Source organism: Schistocerca serialis, chromosome 9 (genome assembly GCF_023864345.2).
Source record: "Schistocerca serialis cubense isolate TAMUIC-IGC-003099 chromosome 9, iqSchSeri2.2, whole genome shotgun sequence".
Lineage (NCBI taxonomy): Eukaryota > Metazoa > Arthropoda > Insecta > Orthoptera > Acrididae > Schistocerca > Schistocerca serialis.
Window position 1 is genome coordinate 436,212,967 of NC_064646.1, and position 26,679 is coordinate 436,239,645.

The following is a 26,679-nucleotide window of genomic DNA, read 5'->3' on the forward strand; positions in this document are numbered from 1 at the left end:
CTGTAGTTAAACCCAGAATTAGTTCTTGTGTTTTATCAGGATTACATAGGAGTTCATTACAAGAAAACCAATTCATTACTAGTTCTAGTTTTTCCCGTGTTGCCTGATGCAGTTCTGTTGTGTCATGGTGTGCATTGAGCAATGTTGTGTCATCTGCATAAGATACAATTGAATTTGCTCCTACATGGTAAGGTAAGTCATTAATTGCAATGATGAACAGAAAAGGACCTAGGACCGAGCCCTGAGGCACTCCAGTCTGAACTTCCTTCAGCGAGGAGCATCTATTTTTAATTGATACAAACTGTCTCCTGTTACTTAAATATGATTCGATTACATCTAAAGATGGTTTGTGTATGCCATAAAATTCCTGTTTTGCAAGTAGGGTGTTAGATGGTATGCAGTCGAAGGCTTTGCTAAGATCACAAAGTACAACTGATACTAGATCCTTATTTTTGAATGCAATTAACACCTGGTTAACAACTTCAGTGACAGCAGTAGTGGTATTTTTACATTGGTGATATGCAAACTGTCTCTTGAAGAGGAGATCATGTTTTATCAAAATAGTTATTTAGTTGATTGCACATTACATATTCAAAAACTTTAGAGAAAATTGGGACAATAGAACCTTGCCACAGCTTTTACAATATCCTCTGGTGTGACAACATTCCAGTGGAAAGTATACCTCCTATGGAGCACAGCACCTAGATGATCTAGTGCACAAGTGCCATTTTGCTTGATTTTGTTTTTCAGCTCACTCACTGAGGTTAGGAAGTAATTATTTACTTCTTCTGGGACCAGCATTGCATAATGTGTATTTTTGTGAATTATATTGGTTGATGATATCCCATCCTGCTTTACATTTGTTGGGAGCCATTTCAATGTAATGTTCACATGCCTGTTTTTTGGCCAAGGACAGTTTGTCTTTGTACATTTTTTTACATTTTAGATAAGCTCTATAAGAAGTATTATCTAGCTCAGGTCCTTGTTTACAAGAATTTTTATATATTCTGTACAGTCTGAGCATCTCCTTCATAGTGAGAGCTAGCTCATCTGTATACCATTTTAGCTGTTTGTTTTTCTGTTTATGCTTAGGGCTACTTTTGATTAATTGTGAGCAGGAGTACCATAACTCTGTGAGTATTTCCAGGAAGTTGTTAAACACCATTTCACCAGCACCCTTCTCAGGTTGTGTGTTGTATACAAAGTCCCAGTTAACATCAGGTATTCTGTCAATAAATAAATTATTATATTCATCTTTCTGCCCTCTTACCCATGTGACATTAGACTTGATTCTGACTGATTTGTCTGATTTAGCAACAGATCACAGCAGAATGTTAAAATCAATGGTTCATAATCAGCTAGAGCTCCACTGGCAAGTCTCACATCATACATATCTCTAGAAAAATTTATTATAATATTATCTAACCACACATTATCCCATGTTGGTGTGTAATTTGTACATTGTAAATTTAGTGATCTTAAGATATTAAAATATGTTCTAGTAATATGTTCATCACTGTTGGCCATTTCAATGTTGAAATCGCCACAGATAATTAGTTTATATTAGATTTCAGTATTTTCCTCATAAGCATCTCAAATCTTTCAAAAAATATATTTACATCTCCTCCTGGTGATCTATATAAGCTAACAATTATAGTATTCTCTGCGTTTAGTCTTATACAGCTAAATTCTCCATCTAGTTCTGCACAGTAAGAGCTAACATCTATTTTGGTAAATATTATACTATCTTTAACAAATATTAGGGCACCTCCATTCTTTCTTTCACTTCTGCACATAATGTCTCCAACAGCATACCCTTGAGGAACAAAATATTGTACTTTATCTTCTGGTAGCCAATGTTCTGAGGTACAAACAACATCAACGTTTTCAATACTGCAAAAATGTTCTAATTGTAATACTTTGTTCCTAATACAATGAATGTTCATTTGCATCACAGTAACAGATTTATGTTCACTGTTTATTGTCTGTGAACACTCTCTCTCTCTCTCTCGAATGTCGCTTTTAGCACCTAGTTCAAGTACAGGAGGTTTATTACCCGCCGATTCAGACTTTTATACTAAAAAATGACGTACATTCCAGGTATTACTCAAACCGCTGCTTTCGTAGATTGTTTTATTCTGTGTGAGTCTTTCTTTAATTATTTCATTGACACGTTCGCACACAAACTTTTTCCCTTCATAGTTTAGGGGGTGCCCATGTCTGGTGTGAAGGTTACGCTGCAGTTTACTTATATCGACCACAGCACAATTTGCATATTCAGAGCACAGTTTCTTTATTTTAATATTCGTTCTTCGAATTTCTTTATTAACACACGAATTATAGATTAGATCGTGCCTATGAGGCACTGTAGCAACAACTGTACTCACAGTCTTAATAGCAAGAGCATACACACTTTTTGTGTGCAGAAATGCGGATGTTTGTACAAGTACTTCTATTTCCATAAGATTTTACTGTGAGTTCTATGACATTTACTAACTCTTCAAAAACCACTGCCAGTTGTTGAGGTGGACCTTTCAGTAATATCAACACTTCACCCACTAAGAGACTTTGAGCAACTAGTCGTGAGAAATTTTCAGTAGGTAAAAATAGTGACAGAAGCACATGTTATGTGATGTAATGCATTTATTGTTGTAGAAAGATAGAAAATGATCAGGTGACTTGTGGGAAATGTAGTTTCACTGAATATCAGTGAGGTACAACATTATCACCATTACAATATTGTATACACTGTTCCAGAAATCATTCAGTATGGAGTAAAATCTAAACAATTTGCAAAAAATAAAACAAATCTGAGGCATTCATGGGTAACAGTAGACATATCATATATAAAGGTTTGGTAATCATGTAAAAGGCATTTGTCTTTCACTACAGCCCTTGACAGACTGTTTTCAAAAGTGGTCACGTCTACAAATGTACAGGCATCTGTCATCCAACTTAGCACCTACATCTCTACTCAATCTGAGGTGGTAGCACTTTTTCGTGGATACATCTTGATATTAAATCACTGCACCTCAATTTGAGAATGCTCTTGCATACTCATGAAGGTGAAAAAAACGGAGCAAAAATATAAACACACAAAATCTGTACATAAACTGCCATACCGAAGAACATTTGTGTAAAACGTTTTAACATATCTAGATACTGCAATTACTGGATCAAAAGAGCAATTCACTTGAGGAAGTTATGAAATAATGAGACAGAATGGTGAACCACTTCAAAGATTAGAACTGCATTTCAACTCTGACATATATGTAACAAGCGTTAACAATGTGCTATCACTGTGTGCACCTTTGCATTTCCACCGAAAATCAATACAGACGCAATTGTGCAATATTGTTTCGTAAATGATGACACTTATTTGTTATTGGAATTCTAAGCTGCTCAACATATGTGCTTCCATGTGGACAGCATGTGATTTTAATATTAACAAGCAAAGATTTGTTCAGTATTCACTGACTAGACAACTCTGACATATTGCTACAGTTACTATTGTATCGTATGCTCCTTATACTGTTTTCTGAGTAGTTGCAATCTATTGGCTTTGTCTGATAACTTTCATTTTGTCTGTTTTATCAACAGAACAGAAGATAACTACTTATAGCAGTTGAAACCACTCATATTGTGATAACTTCCATGGCCTATACATATTAGAAATTTTATGCATCACAATGAGATGATGAGCTCCTCAATTAAACTATACTGAATTTCATGTAGAACACTTCCTTCATTAACTCCTTCCTTGTCTCAGGGGCACATCATTATAACAGAATTCATACTGAAATAGAACTAGAGCAGGTTCAGGACATGCTTGAAGACATTTAAAATCTTAACACATGGTGAATCCTCCTGTATTTGTTTTCAGGAAATCAATTTTGAGGCCTTTTTACATCTGTGCTGCAAGGAGGATGCACCGTCACTGAAAGAATGAGCTTAAAGTTGGAAGCACTTGTACACGAGAGATTCTTCTCAGCATCATGTAATCTAACATGGCATGTTCCATCCAATTTAATTATGTGTTCTGTCTATCATCACTTGATCCCACTGACTACAAATCCTTCATAGACTGAACTAGAATACCGTGATCTTTTTTGCATATTAAAGGTACGCAATGCACTTTTGGCCTGTAATTCTGTCTGGCTCATTCGTAGGAAATCTGTCGATCCAGAATAGTTATGATGAAGCTAGGAATGTCACATGAAGCTAGGAATGTCACATGTGTTCAACATAACATAAGCCCTCATCAGTTCTGCCATTCATTGACTTATTCCTTATCTCGGGGGCACATAAATGCATAATCACCAGCACTGCATCAGAATTGTTCTTCACTGCCTTGTCGTTTTTCTATCCTGCTTATTTGATATAGCTTAAGGTGGATTTCATGGAGGTCTTCCTATCTGGGTCTGAATACCCAACAGAGCACTGTCCAAAAAAAGACTTTTGAGATGGAGTCTGATGAAGGACGATTGAACACAGTCCTCTCAGTTGGCCACATACAAAAAAATGACGATATCCAGGATGGGGCAGATCATATTTTCCAACAAAACTCATCATCATCAGGTTACCTTCCATTCAGAAGGCTGTTGCACTCAGCGACTTTTATATTGACTTGTAAATAATAGATTTCTGCTAGAAACTAGCCATTCTCAATGCACTATCATTTTTTATCAATGCATGTAATGCCTGTTGGTTGGGCTTCATCCATAGTTCATTGAATACGAAATTCGTCAAGCCACTGACTACTGCATTCAACAAACATCAAGGAATTTTAGCAGGTAGGCTGTCCCTTAGTGAAATGAAGTGTGTTTTTCTCTGATCAAGGATGGATAAATGACATTGGAACAAGTCAAGTTACACCATCTGTAGAGAATCTTGTACCAATTCAAGTTGCAAAGGCAAGGTTTTGTTGCAGAAATAGAGAGAGCAGATGGAGTTTATGGCTAAACTTCTTGACCCTAATAAACAGATCAACTATTTTCAAATAAACAAGATTTGCGGCTATTTTCACAATGAGGATGGTACACAAGAGTATGTTATTTCATGGGACAATGTTGCAGATAATGCCGTAGTACTGAGTTGATGAAATTGAATCAGATATAATTCAACCGATTTTCCATCCAATTTAATGCTAAGTTACTTATACTTTTTTACAAACTTTAAAATTTGTAAAGATCAGAAATTTATCTTTTTTAAACAAGGAACATATTGACTTCATAAACTATTTTGCATATTTTGACAAAATTTGCTTGATTCTCAGAAGGGATCAAAAATTTGTAAAAGTGTATGATCGGTGGGGATCCTGCTGAGAAACAATATGTCCTTTTCTAGTAGTAAGTGTTGTTCCTCTTATTACTAGACTTATAATTGTTTACGCACAGATGTGTCTGCTGCAATCTGAATTTCCTTCAGAGAAAATAATTGCCTGCATCCATAATTAAGGAGCTCCCTTCACTTACATTATTGCATGTCACATAACTTTACAATGAACACCACTACTTGCCATGTTGCAAACAGAGCTTATTAAATCTTGAATCTAGATATTCCGATAATTTGTAGAATGAGGTATGTTGTTGGCTTTCTTTTGAACTAGATGGAAACCCATATTTCTTGTTTCTTTCTGACGGAGCAGATAACTTCACTGTGCAACTGAGACAAGAAGACAAAGTCTTCATGAAAATTATTTTTTGTCTTGTATTGTGATTGCATGCATCACAGATCAGCTGAAATTGATTTTCATTTTCAGCAATATAAACCATTAAGGAGTAAATGTCTTGAAAAGTGAGTATAAGAACTCTAAGGTCCTTAACACATTGACTGCCACACGATTCACTGCCAGGCCAGACATGTGGTGTTAAGGATTAGGTCCTGCTGTGGCCGCAGAGGACACACTGCGTCAGGCATGTAGTTCTGCTGTGGCCACCACTGGCCATGCAGCAGTCAAGGCATCTGCATTACACAATATTTTTACTGCTTACTTCTGCTGAATAAACAGTTCATTTACTTAATGTGTGCTACCCAGAAGAATCTCATAAGAACAAGGAGTGAAAAAATGCAAATAAAGGTAACATTCTAGTCTTTAGATCAACACAATTAGATATTACTAAGGGTAAAACATGGTAAATTGCACTTCTTGATTACTTTACCTGTGCGTTGACTCTGTTTTAAGCTGTATCCTACGGAGTCGTATGCAGGGTCGTTCAGTTAGTATATACCAAGTAATTTTTGTCTCTAGATTGTATTTTTACTCTGCACCAAAGTGTGCAACAATTTGAAACTTCCTGGCAGATTAAAACTATGTGCCCAACTGGGACTCGAACCTGAGAACTTTTGCTTCTTGTGGACAAGTGCGTTACTGACTGCACTATCCAAACACAATTCATAAAATTCTCCCAGTGTCTCATCTCCTACCTTCCAAACTTTACAGAAGTGCTCCTACATACCTTGCAGGACTAGTACTCCTGAAAGAAAGGATATTGCACAAACGTGGCTTAGCTGCAGCTTAGGTGGATTGTTTCCAGAATGAATTTTCACTCTGCAATGGAGTGTGTACTGATTTTAAACTTTCCAGTTTGGCACACAATTTTAATCTGCCAGAAAGTTTTATTTTTGTCTGTTTTAAGTGGCATAATACAGACATCAAAAAAAGTTTGGCATCCCAGAACTCCTGAAGACAGACGTTGACTGTGGATGTTGTATCACAGACACAGTCCCTTTGACTGTTCAGAGATGTGACTAAACCCACCCAAAGATGTAAACAATCATGCATGAGCAGTGCCTATTAGACGGAGGGGGGCCGACAGCCGATCAGTTCCAGTCAGTCCACCAGGAAGGAGGTATACAGCTCTTGTTGTCTGTAGTTCAACCGTGCCTAGACGGTCAATACTGCGGTTCGATTGTGTCCGCATTGTTACTTTGTGCCAGGAAGGGCTCTCAACAAGGGAAGTGTCCAGGCGTCTAGGAGTGTACCAAAGCGATGTTGTTTGGACACGGAGGAGATACAGAGAGACAGGAACTGTGGATGACATGCCTCGCTCAGGTCACCCAAGGGCTACTACTGCAGTGGATGATGGCTACCTATGGGCTATGGCTCAGAGGAACCCTGGCAGCAACGCCACCATGTTGAATAATTATAGGACGTTGTGTTATGAGTCAAACTGTTTACAATAGGCTGCACGATGCGCAACATCCATGATGAGGTCCATCTTTGCAACCACAACACCGTGCAGTGCAGTACAGATGGGCCCAACAACATGCCGAATGGACCACTCGGAATTGGTATCGCATTCTCTTCACCGATGAGTATTGTATATGCCTTCAGCAAGACAGTTGTCGAAGATGAGTTTGGACGCAACCTGTTCAGGTTGAACACCTTAGATACACTCTCCAGCAAGTGCGGGAAGGTGGAAGTTCCCTGCTGTTTTGAGGTGGCATTATGTGGGGCTGACGTACGCCACTGGTGGTCATGGAAGGCGCTGTAATGGCTGTACAATACGTGAGTGCCATCCTCTGACCAATAGTGCAACCGTATCAGCAACATATTGGTGAGGCATTCGTCTTCATGGACGACAATTCGCGCCCCCATTGTGCACATCTTGTGAATGACTTCCTTCAGTATAACGACATCGCTCAACCAGAGTGGCCACCATGTTCTCCAGACATGAACCCTATCGAACATGTGTGGGATAGATTGAAAAGGGTTGTTAATGGACGACATGATCCACCAACCACACTGAAGGACTTATGCTGAATCGCTGTTGAGGAGTGGGACAATCTGCCGCGCGGGATTAGCCGAGTGGTCTAGGCGCTGCAGTCGTGGAGTGTGTGGCTGGTCCCGGCGGAGGTTTGAGTCCTCCCTCGGGCATGGGTGTGTTTGTTTGTCCTTAGGATAATTTAGGTTAAGTAGTGTGTAAGCTTAGGGACTGATGACCTTATCAATTAAGTCCCATACGATTTCACACACACTTGAACATTTTTGAGTGGGACAATCTGGACAAACAGTGCCTTGACAAACTTACGGATAGTATACCACGATGAATACATGCATGCATCAATGAAAGAGGTCATGCTACTGGGTATTAGAGGTACCAGTGTGTACAACAATCTAGATCACCACCTCTGAAGGTCTCACTGTATGGTGGTACAACATGCAATGTGCAGTTTTCATGAGCATCAAAAAGGACAGAAATGATGTTTATGTTGATCTCAGTTCCAATTTTTTGTCCAGGTTCCAGGACTCTCAGAACTGAGGTGATGCAAAAGTATTTTTGATGTGTGTATGATCTTTGTGAGATTAGCACTTAAACCGCCAGTTGTGAACCATTTTTGAGCATTTTCAGCTATCATCTGAGCTGTTTCTGGCAAGACTGAGTTTGGACCCTCGATCAGCATACATGTGTCATCAATAAATATTACAGTTGTTTAACCGCCCTTACGGGTGCTGGAAGATCATTGATTCATGTTAAAAGTAAGAGTGGGCTCAGTACTGATGCCTGTGGGGGTCACCATGGTATGTATCCCATTCTGAGGCTAGTTTCACACCTGAGACACAGCCTGTCTATGTGACCCTCTGTTTTCAGCTGTGAAGGTAAGACTCCGTCAGTGTAAGAGGGATATGCCATTAGTGCCATAACATTTTAGCCAAGTGGCATTTAGTGGGCTTCACAATCAATAGCATTTCAGCAATGGGTTAACATTCCTTGTTTAGCTCTACCAGGACTTGACTTATGTGGTCTCGGATTGCTTCCTCTAGTTACCTGATACTCATTTTGCAGATAGTTCCCTTGCCATTTCTAACATTCACTTCTAATGATCTTTTCTTTCTTTCTTTCTTTTTACCATGGAAGTATGGAAGTTATTCTGTGATGTCTTAACAGATGTCCTACCACCCTGCCTCTTCTCACCAATTCTCTGGAGAACCTCCTAATTCATTACCTTATTAGTCCACCTAATTTTCAATATCCTTCTGTAGCACGACATCTCATATGCTTCAATTCTTTTTTTTTTCCTGGTTTCCCCACTTTACTTGTTTCACTGTTATACAATGTTGTGGTCCAAATAAACATTCTCAGAAATTTCTTTCTCGTATTAAGGCTTATGTTTAATACTAGCAGATTTCTCTTGGCCAGAAATGCCCTTTTTGCCAGTGCAAGTCTGTCCTCCTTTCTCTGTCTATCATGGGTTATTTTGCTATCTAGGTAGCAGAATTTCTTAACTTCATCTAAGTCGTGATCATCAACCCTGATATTATATTTCTCATTGTTCTCATTTCCACTGTTTCATGACTATACTCAGTAACAAGGCCTTCTTGTCCTCCTCAAAGTTTTTCTCCTATACTGATACTTAGATTGCACCCTATGTCATGTACTGTTAGTTTGCTTCTGAACGAGGAGACTGAGTTGATACTGCAACATATGAAATATTAGATCACTTTATTTCAACTTGAACAAAATGAAATACTTAACTTTGTAACAATCCATGTCTACAGGCTGAAATTGGCTAGTCTCTTCTCAGATAGTACAAATTACAACAAACATTTATCCAGAGTTGTCTAACACAATTAACGCACTGCTGGCTTGGTCGAGAGACGATGTTGTCGTCTTCGGCAATGATCGCTGATTGGACTGAGTGGCACTGTGCTCAGATGTAACCAAACGCGCTGATGCTGTGGCGTATGGAAACTCTTCTGGGCGTGCTTTCGCAAACTCTACTCATTCATCATTGCGTCCGACAGCGACTATGGTTGCTTGTGGTTTCGTCGCGAAATACCAGTCTCGCCTTGGCACCTCGCTCTTCTGAAGACACCACATAGTCTGAATGCTTTTATCCTCGGTCTCCAAAGCATTGAAACTAACAGACACAGACTAAACGTATCAAGCATGCTGTGTCTCATGGATCTCTTTACTGATCTGGAAGCCCTAGCAGTAATCCAGTTTTCTGATCTGGACGTTACTGTTTAATATACCGGTAACAGTTCGGAAAACTGGTAAGTCGTCTTGCTCCACTGTCGTTCAGTTCAATGTTTCCAGATAAGATGCTATCTTTCTAGTACTGTGTAGCGGTAGAGACAGTCACTGAATGACCAAAATTTTATCGCTCATTACGTTTAGAAGTTTATTCTATGTGTGTGAAGTGAAATTCTGGCTACATTCCCTCGTTAGAGGTATCTCAAGCAAACAATTTAGCTGCAGATATCAAAAACATGTACAGTACGCTGAATGATAGCTAATTGTTTGCAGCTCAGGATCAACCAGTGAACAACCTTAGTCGTACCTATTCTGTTCACCTTTGTTACATGGGCTTTCTGATTACATCGCTTTACGAGCGACAATTGCGGCCATTAACATTGCTGTTGTCATTCTTTTTCGTCGTGTGATTTGTCCTCAGAGCTGCTTTTATTTTATTTTTACGCAACATTACGTCTGAAGTGAGCAGAAAATAAGCCTGTGATGGTCCTGTAACTGCCCTTGTGGTTTTGTTATACGTACTATAACGAGTTCTAGCCTTTTCAGTATTCCGTGTGCGAAGTGTACATTCCTCTAACACATTTCCATTCTCTAACAAATTTACAGAATATAAATAAAAAACACTTACTAAAGAGGACTCACTTGCTTTGAAGTATGGTTGGTACTTAAAAGCGACAGCAGAAATAGTTGTTTTATGAAAAAGAGCTCTCCATATATTTATAGAATGTGGCATTTAGAGCAACGTTTCTGAATATTTGTTGCTCACGAGGCATACGAAAAACAATTTAAGCCGTCTGAATAGTGTTGTTGGATTCATCTAACAAATTATTGTTACGAATTTCCGCTAGTGCAAAACGTTGTCTCCCGCACTGGTAAACTAACATATACCAGTACCACTCAAAAATCAAAACAACTACGATTATATCTCCGAAAGGCAACTTGAAATCACTACATGAAACCCTACATGCGATGTTCAAACTCCGTTGATAAAACAGTTTCTTTGGAATTACGAGTTTTATTGGGTTCATCTGTGCATTTTCGTAATAGTACCATACTGAAGCCCTGATGCATGCGCTTGAAGAAGTACCGCAGTAGAAAAGAAATACGTTAAACAAAACAAAATGAAAAGTTGCTATACAAAATTTGACAAATATTGGCTTTACATAACACTTTTACTTGGTATACCGGAGTATGCCATCGAAGTGGCTAGTCCAGTGGCTGTTCATCCCGTTTATATACAGCACTCCATAGTTAGCATTTTAACAGTATAATTAAAAATTCGTATTTGTTCATTAAGTGTGTCAGTGTATATTTACAGTTGCCATAATACTCGTTAGTAGCCAGGGCGACAAAGTTTGCATTAGACGCAAATTACGTTGCGGTTCTGCAATAGAGACAACGCTCCTACGAAGATTGTCCGTTGACGTACGCTTCTGACTGTGGTATTTTCGCCACGCCAGCGTTCGGATTACGTCGCTGCGCTCCAGCGCACTCGACAGCTCTGCGCATGCGCACTACGTGAAGGTCGATGCAATACGTCCGACATATTGTGAGTCAGCGTTGAGATGTAGCGAACGTATCACGTTCTTGAGTCGGACGTCTTAACTCATTGTAACTGATTTTCTTCGCACACAGCAATACATCATTTTTCCATCTTAAGTCAAAATGTTAGACAACGCAACATTAATCCTCGCAGTGAAAAAGCGACCTTGTTTGTGGGATACGTCACATAAGTACTACACCGACCAAGCAGTTAAACGGAGAGCATGGGAGGATATAGCAAAATCATTTTTCGAAGACTGGGATGAGATTCCTCCTTCTGATCAACAAGCAGCAGGTACGTAAGCGTTTTGCTTGTAGATAATATTATTTAATTGTGTTATAAATGCTTCTTACCATATCTGTACTGGCAATTCACTTTTTAACTGTGGGGCGAAGGGTGAAATATTGCACCGATCTTAAGGTTTCTTAAAGATGATACATGTGAAGAATTTCTGTCTGCGAGCTGCTGTAGCCTGATTGAGCCTCGTGATCTCCATGGGAGCGATGTCTAAGTGATGAAGACGATTCACAGCTATGGTCCTGAAAGCGGTTGCAATTCCTGATTAGGTGCTCGGTAGACGCCAGGCATCTTATTTCACGTACCTCTCTCTTCAGTTTTTGTAGAGTTACTGTGCGCTTCTACGAGTCGAACAAGCGTATAACCATTCGCCCTGCCCTGTTGTGTACCTCGTACGTTTCCTGTTTATACAACTTGTTTAGTTCCCGCACACCTGAATATCAGTAACGGGATTTAACTATTGTTCTGTAAACAGTCTCTTTCGTGGGCAGTGTGCAATTTTAAAGAAGAAAAAGGCGCTTTATAGAAATCTCGCGTTTTGTTAGCGTTGCCTACAAGGAAAGTCAGTACCGGTCCAACGTAATAGCTATATTTCAGTCGTTGCGGTGACGCAATTTTAACGAGTTAGCGAGTATAATCTTCCACTAGTCGAGTCAAGTATTTTCGCCGACCCGTCTCCCTCATTCTTGCCCTCTTCACTAAAAAACAGAACGGTCGATTCTCCAACATGAATTATTATATTGACGAGAAGAAGGGATGGATTGATAGGACATAACTGAAGTAGAAGATGTATAGTTGATTTCATGTTGGAGCAGGGAGGCACAAAAATGTAATTATAATTATAAAAATTTTCTGGTTTTTTTACGAATATGGAGAGAAGGAGAGCAGTATCAAATTTTAAAGAGTTATATGAAGCCAAGGAATAACATTTGCTGACCCACAGCAACTGATTGGAAGTAAAATGATTTTATTCCCACAAACTTTTATTTTCGTTTTTATGGCTGTGAAAACTATTTGAGGAATTTCTGCTACAGTTTTGTCAGAGTAAAGTTGAAGTTTTCCAAGATTCTTTTTAAAAGCATAGCACGCGGAACATTGTTAATTGTTGATGGGGATGGTGGTGGGATAGGCCTAATAATCAATGTAAAGTGGAGCCCGTGAATATGGATACTAATCATCTCACTCTTTCACAGGTGCCAGCAACAATAAGAACTGTGTAATTACTAATTAAACTAACTGGAACTAGCGTGTAATTTTAGGAAATGAAGTTAAGCACTTGGTCATAATCCGATTTAAAAAGTAATCCATCACTCTTGTTTAAATCTTTCTAATAATAGATGAATTGTCTTTGAGAGATGCATATTTAAAAAAATATATATTTATTCTAACAGTGTCTGCTGCAAATTATCAGAAATGATGCCTAGTCTCGATCAAGTATTGATCAGTTGTGACAATTTGTTATGAGACTGTTACAATGAATATCTTTTCAATTTCGAGCGAATGGATAATCGGGCTTGGCCGGAGCTTGTGTGGCCACAAGAGTTGGTAACTTCGTCATATTATACTCACCAGATGCAATAACAACTAACATTTCAAACATACAGAAAATCTCATTTGTTCCATTTTTAGGCCTACGTCCACTATTATCTTCCCCTTAGCGGCTGCCTACTTCACCAACTGATCTTGCCCTTAGCGGCTGCCTACTTCACCAACTGTATACTCGGTGGAGTTGATCCTGTCGACTATGTTGCACTGTTGTGACGAAAGAGATGAGGCTCGTATAAGTCGGTAGAATGCTGCCCTCCATTATTGCATAATATTTGGAACCTACGTCCTACCAAACAGGTGATACAAAATATCTAATTTTTACGTTTTACACAAATAGAGCTTAGTATATGAAAAAGATACGTTGCGAGGAGTTTAGAAAAATTCCCTAAATTTGCAGCTCCGGATATACGATGTTCCCGAACTGGAGCAAAAACTTGATAGTGGCACCCCCTCCTCCCGCCTCCCTCCCACTCGAGTATTTGAGATAGGACAACAAAATTTTTTTTTTAAATTGATTTTTTACAAACATGTTCATTTTGTTCGAGGAAATGTAAGACATGTTATTTGGTCTCAAGTGTGCCAAAGTGAAGTGCCACGCCTATTCATACAGCGTTCTTCTGTCGCACGTCACTGCATTTCGCTCTGTGGAATTCAAACGTGCATATTTTGTAATGGAAACCATCAGACCCATATACAGGCCAGAGAAAATTAAAATGTCCTGTGGTGCCTCTCATACTCCCAGTCGCCGGTTTGACATCCTACCCCCTCCTGCCCCTCCCCCCCCCCCCCCCCCCTTTCACAAAAAAAAAAAAAAAAAAAAAAAAAAAAAAAAAAAAAAAAAAAAAAAACCACAACACTGGGTGGGCTTATTTGAGACCGGAAGAATAAGAACTCTTCAGAAACTTTACGCTGTTTATTGGCTGTTAGCTAATACCTTTGTCTTTTGTGTGACATAAAATTAAATGTAGGAAACATAAAACCAGTAAAGACAAGAGACAAGCAAAGCAGTGTACATTTCTTCACTCTGAGGTCCCAGCATTTTTTCTCTCTATCTTGCTACAGCTTTACACGGCGTGCTTCCCTTTCTGCAAAAGAATCTGTTAGCTCATCAAAATTCGTTAAACATTTTCCTACATGAAAAATCAAAATCTCGTTGTCCAATACTGAAAAAGCTGTTAATACGAATAGTACCCAAGAGTGGTGTAGTTTCTCGATTTGATTACGTCTATTTTGTCACTGTCTGGTAGATAAAACGAAATAGGCCTTTCTAATATTGCAGCTGTTATAACACACGCCAAATAAGCGAGACTGTATGGACACAAATGGTCATTTTTATCTGCTTCATTTACATCAATAACACGAAAGAATATAATTAACGAAGTACCAATATCAAATCCATTTTAGACCTATTACAAGCAAAAAGTTTTATGTTAGGAAATAGTTTCACATTTCATTCATATGCTCCAGTTTCTCCAGCATGACCTCGAAAAGTAGTAGTAGTACGAACTTACTATGTAAATTTGGAATCGTCATGTTCTTCCATATTACTTGTGTGATGCCCCCGCTTCTTCTCCTTCCTCGTTGTAACAATCTTGTCATCACTAATTCTATAACTGTTCCTGCCATTGTCAAAACTTATTCTCCGGTTAATTTCACTAACCCTGCCAGAATAACCGGTTTAGCTATCCCTCGTTTATTCTCCTAACAGGCGTTATTACGTGTTCGCACAACACATTTTCCGCCATATGCCGAGAATAGAGCTTAAGCAGCTGAACTGGGGACTGTACAACGGGTCCTTAGTAGTGTAGCGACCTGGTAAGAATTTTCTGTCAGAATTTCATTTTCTTGGGTACACTGAGAGGGTAATATGTAATCTTTCTTAACTGTTAGTCGTTTATTTCCCCTCTGATAGTCTGAATCTATGGATTTCGCTTGTAATTATAACAACGCTTATCATTATTTGGAAATTTGTGGTAATGTCTTATGGGACCAAACTGTTGAGGTCATCGGTCCCTAAACTTACGCACTAATCTAACTTAAAATAACTTACGGTAAGCACAACACAGACACATACCCATGCCCATGCCCGCGGGAGGACTCAAACCTTGGACGGGGAGAGCCGCGCGGACCGTGACAAGGCGCCCCACACCACGCCCCACACCACGTACACTCAATCATTCATATATACAAACAGCGACTGGTTTGCACCCATTCGGATTTATTCGGTTAGCTTATAGTCCCGTCCCCTTTTGTCTTCGGGAAAGTTTTTTATTTCTTGTTGTGAAGGGAATTCCCCTGGCAGACACATCACGCACTCTATGCACGCAGCCGGCCAGAGTGGCCGTGAGGTTCTAGGCGCTACAGGCTGGAACCGCGCGACCGCTACGGTCGCAGGTTCGAATCCTGCATCGGGCATGGATGTGTGTGCTGTCCTTAAGTTAGTTAGGTTTAAGTAGTTCTAAGTTCTAGGTGACTGATGACTTCAGATGTTAAGTCCCATAGTGCCCAGAGGCATTTGAACCATTTTGAACCTCCACATAGGGCGCGCAAGGACAATACGTGCTCAAAGACATGTTAGCCGCCCTGGTGTCATACTTTGTAATGCACTGCCAACACACAGGGGCTCGGCAAAAATACGGAAAAACAGTGAGAAATGCATGCCTGAGGCAAATATACCGGTTTATGCCACAATCTTGGTTAATGAATGTATGTGACGACCATTCAACACTTACTTTCGGACGCGCGTAGTGGTCGCAAAGTAGTGTGCAAGTCTAGGGACCGATGACCTCAGTAGTTTGGTCCCATTGGGAATTCTCTCTCTCTCTCTCTCTCTCTCTCTCACACACACACACACACACACACACACACACACACACACACACACACACACACACACTTACTTTCATTTGCGTTGTGACTTAGCGGATGATGTGTTTCCCATTCCTTGCCTGCGATATAAATATTCCGTACGGTACCTCTTTAAGCGCCGAACATTGTGGTTCTATTGTTACGGAAGCACACATCATATGAACACCAACATTTTGCCCACATTCAGATTCACTTAGCTGCGATATAATGCATACACAATTACGCAGAACACCGTTGACCACGCCTGACACTTGCAGCTTATTGCGGAAATTGCCCATGTGCCGTTCGTGATCAAATGCAACAGCGTAAGCTGCAGACCTTGGTAGCACCTGCATTTACGTTCAAGCATGCATTTCTCACTGTTTTTCCGTATTTTTGCCTAGCCTCTGTGTGTTGGCAGTACATTACAAAGTATGACACCAGGGCGGCTAACATGTCTTTGAGCACGTGTTGTCCTTGCGCGCCCTATGTGGAGGTTCAAAATGGTTCAAATGCCTCTGGGCACTATGGCACTTAACATCTGAGGTCATCAGTCACCTAGAACTTAGAACTACTTAAACCTAACTAACCTAAGGACATCACACACATCCATGCCCGATGCAGGATTCGAACCTGCGACCGTAGCGGTCGCGCGGTTCCAGACTGAAGCGCATAGAACCGCTCGGCCACATCGGCCGGCCTATGTGGAGGGACCCACTGTTGCGAATGGTGTAACTACGGTAATCGCTATTAGTGTGTAGGTCTCCAAGTTTAGGTCTGGTCATCAACACACATTTGTTTGCGTATAGGCAGAATACTGTACGCGTGCACAACTTTTTAAATGCCGCTAATACGTCTACGTGTAAATTAATCTATCCGAATAATTGGCAACCAATGCTGCACAATCGCAATACAGTCATGAGATGTTCAATTGACTCTTTTATTAGAACACGTTACGCGTTTCATGGTTACACCCATTTTCAGACATCACAAACTTCAACTCCTTTCTAACCAACCGTATACGCTCTGCTTCAAGACTGCTTGTGTCACAGTTATAGTCATATGTTATTGGATACTTTCTTCGAGTTGTCAAGGCGGTACGCCTGGTTGGTTAGGAAGGAGTTGAAGTTTGTGATGTCCGAAGATGGGTGTAATCCCGGAACGCGTAACATGTTCTAATAAGAGAGTCAATTGAACGTCTCATGACTTTATTGCGGTTGTACAGCATTGGTTGCCGATTATTAACATAAAAATGATAGCAGGCTTCAGACGGGATTTTATGTCCTGTATATCTTAATCTATCCGGTTATTAAGTGCAAACAGAGAAGTGACTGCTGTTTTAAATTACTGGCGCAGGGTGGCGAGCACCAAACTAGTCTAAATTACTCTTGTAGTAACACGTCTAGTCTGGACTGTTTTAGTAAATTACTTCCGTAGTAATATACTCTTTTAGTAACAGTTAGAGAGCAGAATTTCTATTTACTTTCTCGGTTTTTCGTTTCTTCTCGGAAAATATTGATTGTTGGCAGACATTATTCCATCATATTCTAACAATAATATCGTATTAACGTAATTTAAGCTAGAAAGGATTATTAAAATTCAAAGAAGCTAAATGCTCTTGTACCAGCGATGAGGTAGGTATCTAATGAAAATGACACTTGCTATTAATGGATCAATCTATTGTTCAGTACTTAACACCATCATCTACAGTTACCACCGTCCTTTACTGATGGATGACACGTGCTAATTTAAGCGGCACCATATATTATTCGCGCAAACTAAGTTAGCACTCGGCGCGGTGGCTGACGGGAGCAATCGTCAAGCCATTTTCCATACAGTTTTTGTGCAACTTGAGATACAAGCAGGAAGCAACATGAAGGTAGCTAAGAAAATGTAAGTGTTAAGAAACGTTCAAAAAGTGGAAAAGAGCGGTTTCTTGAAATAATGAAAAATTACGTAACTAATATTGGATCTGAAAAGCATTAAGTCAATATGCTAAAAAGTAAGAAGGATTCTTCGGGAAAATACAACTCCGAAGCTCGTACTCGGAGATCACAAAAGCAGCTTAAGCAATTTGGAAGAACATGAAAGCTGAATGTTATCGAGAACAATTACAAACTGGCGGTGGAATAGCTGAGACGAAGGTAGACGATATAAGCCATGTGGTTGTTGATGTGATCCCGCAAGTTTTCGAGGAATAACTGGAGTTAACGACCATGACACAACTGAAGATAATGTGGAAGGTTATCAGAAGATGCGACCATGAAAAAAAGGCAGAGAACGTGTAGTTGTAGTGAAGAACAGGGAGTTGTTGCAAAAAAGCAGACAAGCTTCATTCGTCAAAAATGCTTTTAATACGAGAAGAATATAGTGTAAAAATGTTGTTAATTGAAAGACAAAGAGAAATCGTTGAAGAACATAACGTTAAAATGGAAGTTACGACAAATTCAAGAACTAAATGCAGCAAACTTCCGGTTCCAGTTCTTCAGGCAATGTGCTCAAGAAATTTAGATTTTTGTAAATAAATACCAATACGTTTTATATTTATAAAACATATTTTAATTGCTCCATATTCGAAAGATTCGCTGTTCAGGAAGAAGTTGAAACCTAGGAGACAAAGCACGGCTCCTGTCAGAATTACGCCCCAATAATGACTCCAGAAAGATTCCTTAGGAAACACAAACCGCTGTTTGAAATCATTGTGGCTATACATCGCAAACAGGTCTCTCCTCTGCATTAAAACTCTCATTTTTGGAATGTCTACTTCCTTTTCCATCCCTATATATTGCTCGTAGTCCAGGTAATCTATAGAATTCCGAGATTTAACTCGCAGAAGCCAAAGAAAACACCTGTGCTCCTACTGCTGCTTAGGAGAAAATTTTGGCCTTATTTCCTCTGTCAAGTTACTAACGTAGTAGCGTAATCTCTGATGGTGCTCTCTACCAGTTATGGAGTAAATAAATTTACTTCGTAAGTAAACGAAAAATTTTCTTCTGTAGTACTTGAATTCTTCAGTTCAGCACTCTAGACTGGAAGTCGCCGGTTCCTTCTGTCTGCATGTGTATGAAAACTTTAACAGATCCTTTCGAAGAACCATGTTTACCAACAATAATATCCAACTTGATAGAAACTGTGCCAACAAACTGAAAGGAAATTGTTGCTGACAGGAGAAGGAATAATAAAAAAAGTCAAACTTATGTCTCGAAACGGACGGCGTGTCTTTACTCTGAAGTGCAGTACAAAACACAACGGACGCGTGTAGGTTACGGCGTATTGAAAGCCTTTTGTGTGAGAGATACAACTCGGGTAGTGGTTTGCATGCCACGCGCCGTAACAGTGACTCTGCGGATGTGTACTGCAGTGAAGCATTTGCGTTGTTGGTAGAGAAGTGGAATGATAAAACGCAATGACGGAATGGCTCTGAGCACTATGCGACTTAACTTCTGAGGTCATCAGTCGCCTAGAACTTAGAACTAATTAAACCTAACTAACCTACGGACATCACACACATCCATGCCCGAGGGAGGATTCGAACCTGCGACCGTAGCGGTCTCGCGGTTCCAGCCTGTAGCGCCTAGAACCGCACGGCCACTCCGGCCGGCTGAGATGACGGAATATTGTCCTCTTAAAGTTAGCCATTGTAATAGATGTTTGTTCCGTGGCCGTGGGTTGAAGTACTTGACATTACAACAATCAGCCACTTTTTAGGGTCTGTACAGCTCCTTCATGTGTGTACTGCAGTGAAGCATTTGCGTTGTTGGTAGAGAAGTGGAATGATAAAACGCAATGACGGAATGGCTCTGAGCACTATGCGACTTAACTTCTGAGGTCATCAGTCGCCTAGAACTTAGAACTAATTAAACCTAACTAACCTACGGACATCACACACATCCATGCCCGAGGGAGGATTCGAACCTGCGACCGTAGCGGTCTCGCGGTTCCAGCCTGTAGCGCCTAGAACCGCACGGCCACTCCGGCCGGCTGAGATGACGGAATATTGTCCTCTTAAAGTTAGCCATTGTAATAGATGTTTGTTCCGTGGCCGTGGGTTGAAGTACTTGACATTACAACAATCAGCCACTTTTTAGGGTCTGTACAGCTCCTTCATGTGTGTACTGCAGTGAAGCATTTGCGTTGTTGGTAGAGAAGTGGAATGATAAAACGCAATGACGGAATGGCTCTGAGCACTATGCGACTTAACTTCTGAGGTCATCAGTCGCCTAGAACTTAGAACTAATTAAACCTAACTAACCTACGGACATCACACACATCCATGCCCGAGGGAGGATTCGAACCTGCGACCGTAGCGGTCTCGCGGTTCCAGCCTGTAGCGCCTAGAACCGCACGGCCACTCCGGCCGGCTGAGATGACGGAATATTGTCCTCTTAAAGTTAGCCATTGTAATAGATGTTTGTTCCGTGGCCGTGGGTTGAAGTACTTGACATTACAACAATCAGCCACTTTTTAGGGTCTGTACAGCTCCTTCATGTGTGTACTGCAGTGAAGCATTTGCGTTGTTGGTAGAGAAGTGGAATGATAAAACGCAATGACGGAATGGCTCTGAGCACTATGCGACTTAACTTCTGAGGTCATCAGTCGCCTAGAACTTAGAACTAATTAAACCTAACTAACCTACGGACATCACACACATCCATGCCCGAGGGAGGATTCGAACCTGCGACCGTAGCGGTCTCGCGGTTCCAGCCTGTAGCGCCTAGAACCGCACGGCCACTCCGGCCGGCTGAGATGACGGAATATTGTCCTCTTAAAGTTAGCCATTGTAATAGATGTTTGTTCCGTGGCCGTGGGTTGAAGTACTTGACATTACAACAATCAGCCACTTTTTAGGGTCTGTACAGCTCCTTCATGTGTGTACTGCAGTGAAGCATTTGCGTTGTTGGTAGAGAAGTGGAATGATAAAACGCAATGACGGAATGGCTCTGAGCACTATGCGACTTAACTTCTGAGGTCATCAGTCGCCTAGAACTTAGAACTAATTAAACCTAACTAACCTACGGACATCACACACATCCATGCCCGAGGGAGGATTCGAACCTGCGACCGTAGCGGTCTCGCGGTTCCAGCCTGTAGCGCCTAGAACCGCACGGCCACTCCGGCCGGCTGAGATGACGGAATATTGTCCTCTTAAAGTTAGCCATTGTAATAGATGTTTGTTCCGTGGCCGTGGGTTGAAGTACTTGACATTACAACAATCAGCCACTTTTTAGGGTCTGTACAGCTCCTTCATTTGGAGTCCTGCCGTTTTATCTTTGTCAACACGTTTTTATCGACAACATTCTGAGCGCTGCAGCTGTTTTTGCTCTGTAACTTGCAGCTCTATTAACCGCGTTTATGTACATAGCACTAACACTTGTATTTTCACTGTAGCTTCAGCTGCAGCCATCAGAATGCAGTCGATAAATCAGTTGCACTGAGGAAGAGGTAAATGTGTTATGGCAATTGAAGATGGGTGAAAGATCGACACATGTCGTTGAATAACTGGAGCTGTATCAAAACTGTGTGGTTGTCTTTTGCTTTAGAATAGCATGAGAAGGGCAGTTGCGAGATAGATGTGTAACTGTTGTAAATGCTCTTGCTTGCAGATTAATTTAAATACTCCATAAATTGTTGTTGTACATTAATTATTAAATACACAAGCCATCGAAAAAATATTTTTTCAATACTTTGCAATGGGTTCTAGCAAAATCTTATTTATGGTCTTTTGGCCGTGAACACATCTCTGTCCAGCAAGCCACCTTATGGTGTGTGACGGAGGATGGTTTGTGCATCACTGTCACTTCCTCCTTTCCTGTTCCAGTGGCGAATGGTTCGCGGGAGGAACGATTGTTGGTAATACTCCGTGCGAACCCGAACCTGTCAAACTTTATCTTCATGGTCCTCGCGCGAGATATACGTAGGGCAACTCAAAACATTGGCAGAATTTTCTAGGAATGAATGCTCTCGGACTTTTAACGGTATACCACACCTTGACGCGCAATGTCTCTTGTTAAGACTGCCACCGGAGTTGCATGAACATCTCTGTGATGCTTTCTAAGCGTACGCGCTGCTCTTCTTTGGATCTTTTCTGTTTTCTTTACCAATCCTGTCTGGTACGCACACCAGACTGACGAGCAATCTCTATATTTAAAAGGGCAAAGTTCTGACTGACTCAACATCGCCCAGCCCAACCGCTAAGGATAGAAACTTGAAGTTTGGGGAGGATGTGTATCTTATACTGTATGCGTCGTTTAAGAAGGGATTTTTCGAAATTCCAACCCTAAGGGGGTGAAATAGGAGATGAATTTTTTGAAAAATATCGCTATTAAGGCAGTTTTGAAGCTAGACCTACAAAAATTGGTATTTGATCTCTTGGTCAGAAGTAAAGAAATACGTGTTTCAGCATTTTAAATGTAACCCTTTGGGAGTGAAATAGTAGGTGAAAGCTTTCTTTTGAAAATATATCATTATTAAAGAACTACTGAAGTATTTTTACAGCTACATCTGTGAACACTGGTATTTGACTTGTCGGTTACAAATACAAAAATAAGTGTTTCGGTGTTTTTCGAAGTTGAACCCCTCTGGGGGTGAAATAGAGGATGAGATTTTTTTATGAAAATATTTTATTATGAAAGCTAGGCAATGGCGGATAGTTCCAAATGAAGTGGTATACAGAGAACTGGAGCCCATCACTGATACTATACGAAAGAAAAGGATCTCTTTTTGTGGTCACATTCTGAGGACACCAGAAACCAGATTATCAAGGAAAATTATTGAGAAACTCTGGAATTTGAAACAACAAGGAGGATGGCTTAAGGAAATAAGAGAGGATATGGAAGAACTGGAAATAACTCTGGATGATTTGCAGAACAAAACGCCAAATTTAAAGAAGTTGAGGGACACAGAAATAAGATTTAAACCAAAAATTGACAAACGACATACAATGAAAAGGGTATTTACAGATAAGGAACGACGAAAAGCATCGGAACGAATGAAGAGATACTGGGCCACTCGGAAGGGGAAAATACCAAAGAAGAGGACCAGAAATGATTGACTGAAGTGGTCCAATGAGGCCGTAGAAGAAGAAGAAGAAAGCATTTTAAAGCTAAATCTATGGCTTCTCTGTTTGAAGTAAAACATACGCATGTCACTACTTTTGGAAGTTCAACCCCTAAAGGGGTAAAATAGGGTGTGAAAAGTTTTACGAAAATATTTCATTGCGAAAGCATTTTTAAAGCTAAATCTTTGAAAATTGGTGTCTAGCTTCTCGGTTAGAGATGAAAAAATACGTGTTTCACTATTTTTGGAAGTTCAACCCATGAGAGGATGAAACAGCGATCAGACTGATTCACTGACTCATCATCGCCCAGTCCAAATGATTAAGGATAGAAATTTCAAGTTTGGAGAGGATGCGGATCTTATACTGTAGGCATCGTTTAAGGAGGTATTGTCCGAAATTCCACTCCTAATAGAGTGAAACAGGGGATGAAAGGCGTTTTGAAAGTATGTCGCTATTAAGGGAATTTTGAAGCAAGAACTAAGAAAACATTTTTATGTGTTTTCTCAGACAGAAAACAAAAAATGCGTGTTTTTTTAAAATTAAAACACTAAAGGGGTAAAATAGTGGGTGAAATTTTTTGAAAATAAATCTTTATTAAAAAACTGCTAACGCATTTTTAAAGCTACATTTATGGAAACTGGTATTTGACTTCTCTGTTAAAAAAAAGTGTTTCACTGTTTTTGCACGTTCAGCCGCTAAGGGGGTGAAATAGGGGATGAAAACTTTTAAGAAAATACTTCATTACATTAAAGATTTTATAGCTAAATTTATGAAAACTGGTATTTCACTTCTCGGTTAGATCCCAACTGTCTGAAGTAGCGAACTCTCTTGAACCTGATGCCATCTATTTCAATTAATTCTTGCTGCTCGTATCTTCTTAACTGCATGAACTCCGCTCTGTCTTGATTCACCTGTAGCTCAACTTTCTGTGCACCATTTTCTGGCATATTTTTTTCAACTCATGGTTTGATTCAATTAGCAGTACTATATCATCTGCTTATGCAGGACAGTTACAAGAATCATCCATCTGTATTCCAGAACACTCTATTTGCGTACATTCCTTTATTACTTTCTCGAAGATGACACTGAACAGTCTGTCTCGTATGTGTCTGACATGACACGTCGCAAACGCACTGCTGTCCTTAGACCCGTCCGTCCCAAGTTTCACAATTCTCGCTAGCTGCTCAGAGATTCAGAAGTCACGTAGTGCATTGTATTGGAAATTCCTGTGTATGCTGTCGTATGCACGTCGAGAATCGACGAAAAGACCCTAGGTATTTCTATGCTGTATCCACTGTTTTTCAAACATTTGTCTTAGGGTAAAAATGTGCTCTATTGTCGATTGATTCGGTCGAAAGCAAGCTGATGCCTCTCTACAGTAATATCCATATTCCGTTTCCCTTCCCTTCTTGTGTATACAGCATATTACGGCCAGTTTCCACTGTTCTGGCAATGAGTCATTCTTCCGTATCAACTGGACCGGTTTATATATCTCTAAGTGCAAGCTTTCACCTCCGTCTTTGATTAATTCTCTTGTTATTCTGTTCTCCTCTGGAGCCTTGTTTCTGAGTCTTTTGATTGCAATCTTCACATCTTCTTCAGTCATTTCCCATTCTTCATCTTTCCTCCGTAGTATGTGCAGGTAGCTTCTCATCTGAGTCTGGGCGATTCAGGACTTCTGAGCAGTATTCTTTCCATCTTTCTACAATTCTTCCCTTGTTGTTTGTCGAGTTGTCGTTCTTATTGCTAATGAATTCCGCATTTCCTATTTTTGGTGCACTGGGAAAAGTGTCTTGAATTCTTGTTGTGACTCTCTGCCTCAACTTGTTCTAATAAACTGGTTACCGAGCGAGGTGGCGCAGTGGTTAGACACTGGACTCGCATTCGGAAGGACGACGGTTCAATCCCGCGTCCGGCCATCCTGATTTAGGTTTTCCGTGATTTCCCTAAATCACTCCAGGCAAATGCCGGGATGGTTCCTCTGAAAGGGCACGGCCGACTTCCTTCCCCATCCTTCCCTAATCCGATGAGACCGATGACCACGCTGTCTGGTCTCCTTCCCCAAAACCAACCAACCAACCAACCAATAAACTGGTTAGATATATTCGTTTCTCTGTTCTCATTATTCGCTTCGTCTCCTTTCTGATGCTGAGAGAAAATGATCTCTTTTCTGCTCATTCTCCCTGCCAGCCAGTCATTCTCTCTCATCTTCCTCTTGTACTCTACAACCTCCTGACATGTCTCGTTGAACCATTTCTCTTCTTAATTCTTTTCCTTCTTCTCAACGTATCCTCTGCTACACATCCTGGCCACGTATCAGGGCTCTGGCATTGTTTACACTGACGGCTCGATGGTTGCTGGTCGAGTCGGTTACGCGCTAACTCTAGGGGACCATTCCGAACAACGTTCCTTGCCGGCTGGCTGCAGCGTTTACACTGCTGAGCTGGTCGCCATCTTTCGAGCCCTAGAGTATATCCGCTCCTGCTCAGGTGAGTCCTTCGTTATCTGTAGCGATTCCCTGAGCAATTTACGAGCTCTCGACCAGTGTTTTCCTCGTTCTCGTCTGGTGATGGCTATCCATGAGTCCCTGCATACTCTTGCGCGTTGCGGCCGCTCTGCGGTCTTCGTGTGGACCCCAGGCCATGTTGGGATCCCCGGCAATGAGAATGTTGACCGGCTGGCGAAAGAGGCGACTAGTACACCATCTCTGGACATTGGCCTCCCGGCGACAGATTTGCGAGCATTCCTACGCCGCAAAATTCTGGATCTTTGGGACACTGAATGGCGCGCCCTGCCTTCACGCAACAAACTTCGGGCCATCAAGGAGGCTACCGGTGTGTGGCGCTCCTCCTTGCGGGTCTCTCGCCAGGAGTCTGTTGTCCTCTGCCGGCTGCGCATTGGGCACACATGGATCACGCACGGCCACCTATTGCGACTTGAGGACCCACCTTTATGTCGCTGCGGCTCCGTTTTGACAGCGGTCCACATTTTATTGGACTGTCCACTTTTAGCTGTGCTCAGACAGTCGTTCGCACTGTCTGACACGCTCCCTGCCCTTTTAACAGATGACTCGGCTATGGCTGACTTAGTTTTACGTTTTATTCGGGCAGGGGTTTTTTCTCATTTACTATGAGTGTTTGTTTTATTTTCTTGTTTTGTGTTGATTCTGGCCTTCGCCTACGGTTTTTCAATTGAGTTTTTAATGTGTTCTCGGTGGTTGGCTTTTCCTTTTTTTGTTCCTGTGGTCGGCCAACCACCGTCACACTCTGTGTGATTTTATTTCGTTTTGTCTGATTTCTGTCGGAGTCTTTCTTGTCCCGTGTCGTCTGACGTCTCCCCTGTTGTTCGTTTTTATTCTCTTTGGGCGGTTTTAATTTTTTTTTGGAAAAAGGGACCGATGACCGTCG

At 40.9% G+C, this 26,679-nt stretch overlaps 1 protein-coding gene across 1 annotated transcript in view; it reads left to right on the forward strand.

The window, feature by feature from the left end:
• The first annotated feature begins 11,499 nt into the window (after window positions 1-11,499).
• The window catches only part of LOC126419897 (uncharacterized), a 38,758-nt gene continuing 23,578 nt past the window's right edge, over window positions 11,500-26,679 (forward strand). Inside the window, exon 1 of the mRNA XM_050087161.1 lies at window positions 11,500-11,817. Coding sequence (XP_049943118.1) covers window positions 11,646-11,817 — 172 coding nt within the window. The 5' untranslated portion in view covers window positions 11,500-11,645. The remainder of the gene's footprint in view (window positions 11,818-26,679) is intronic.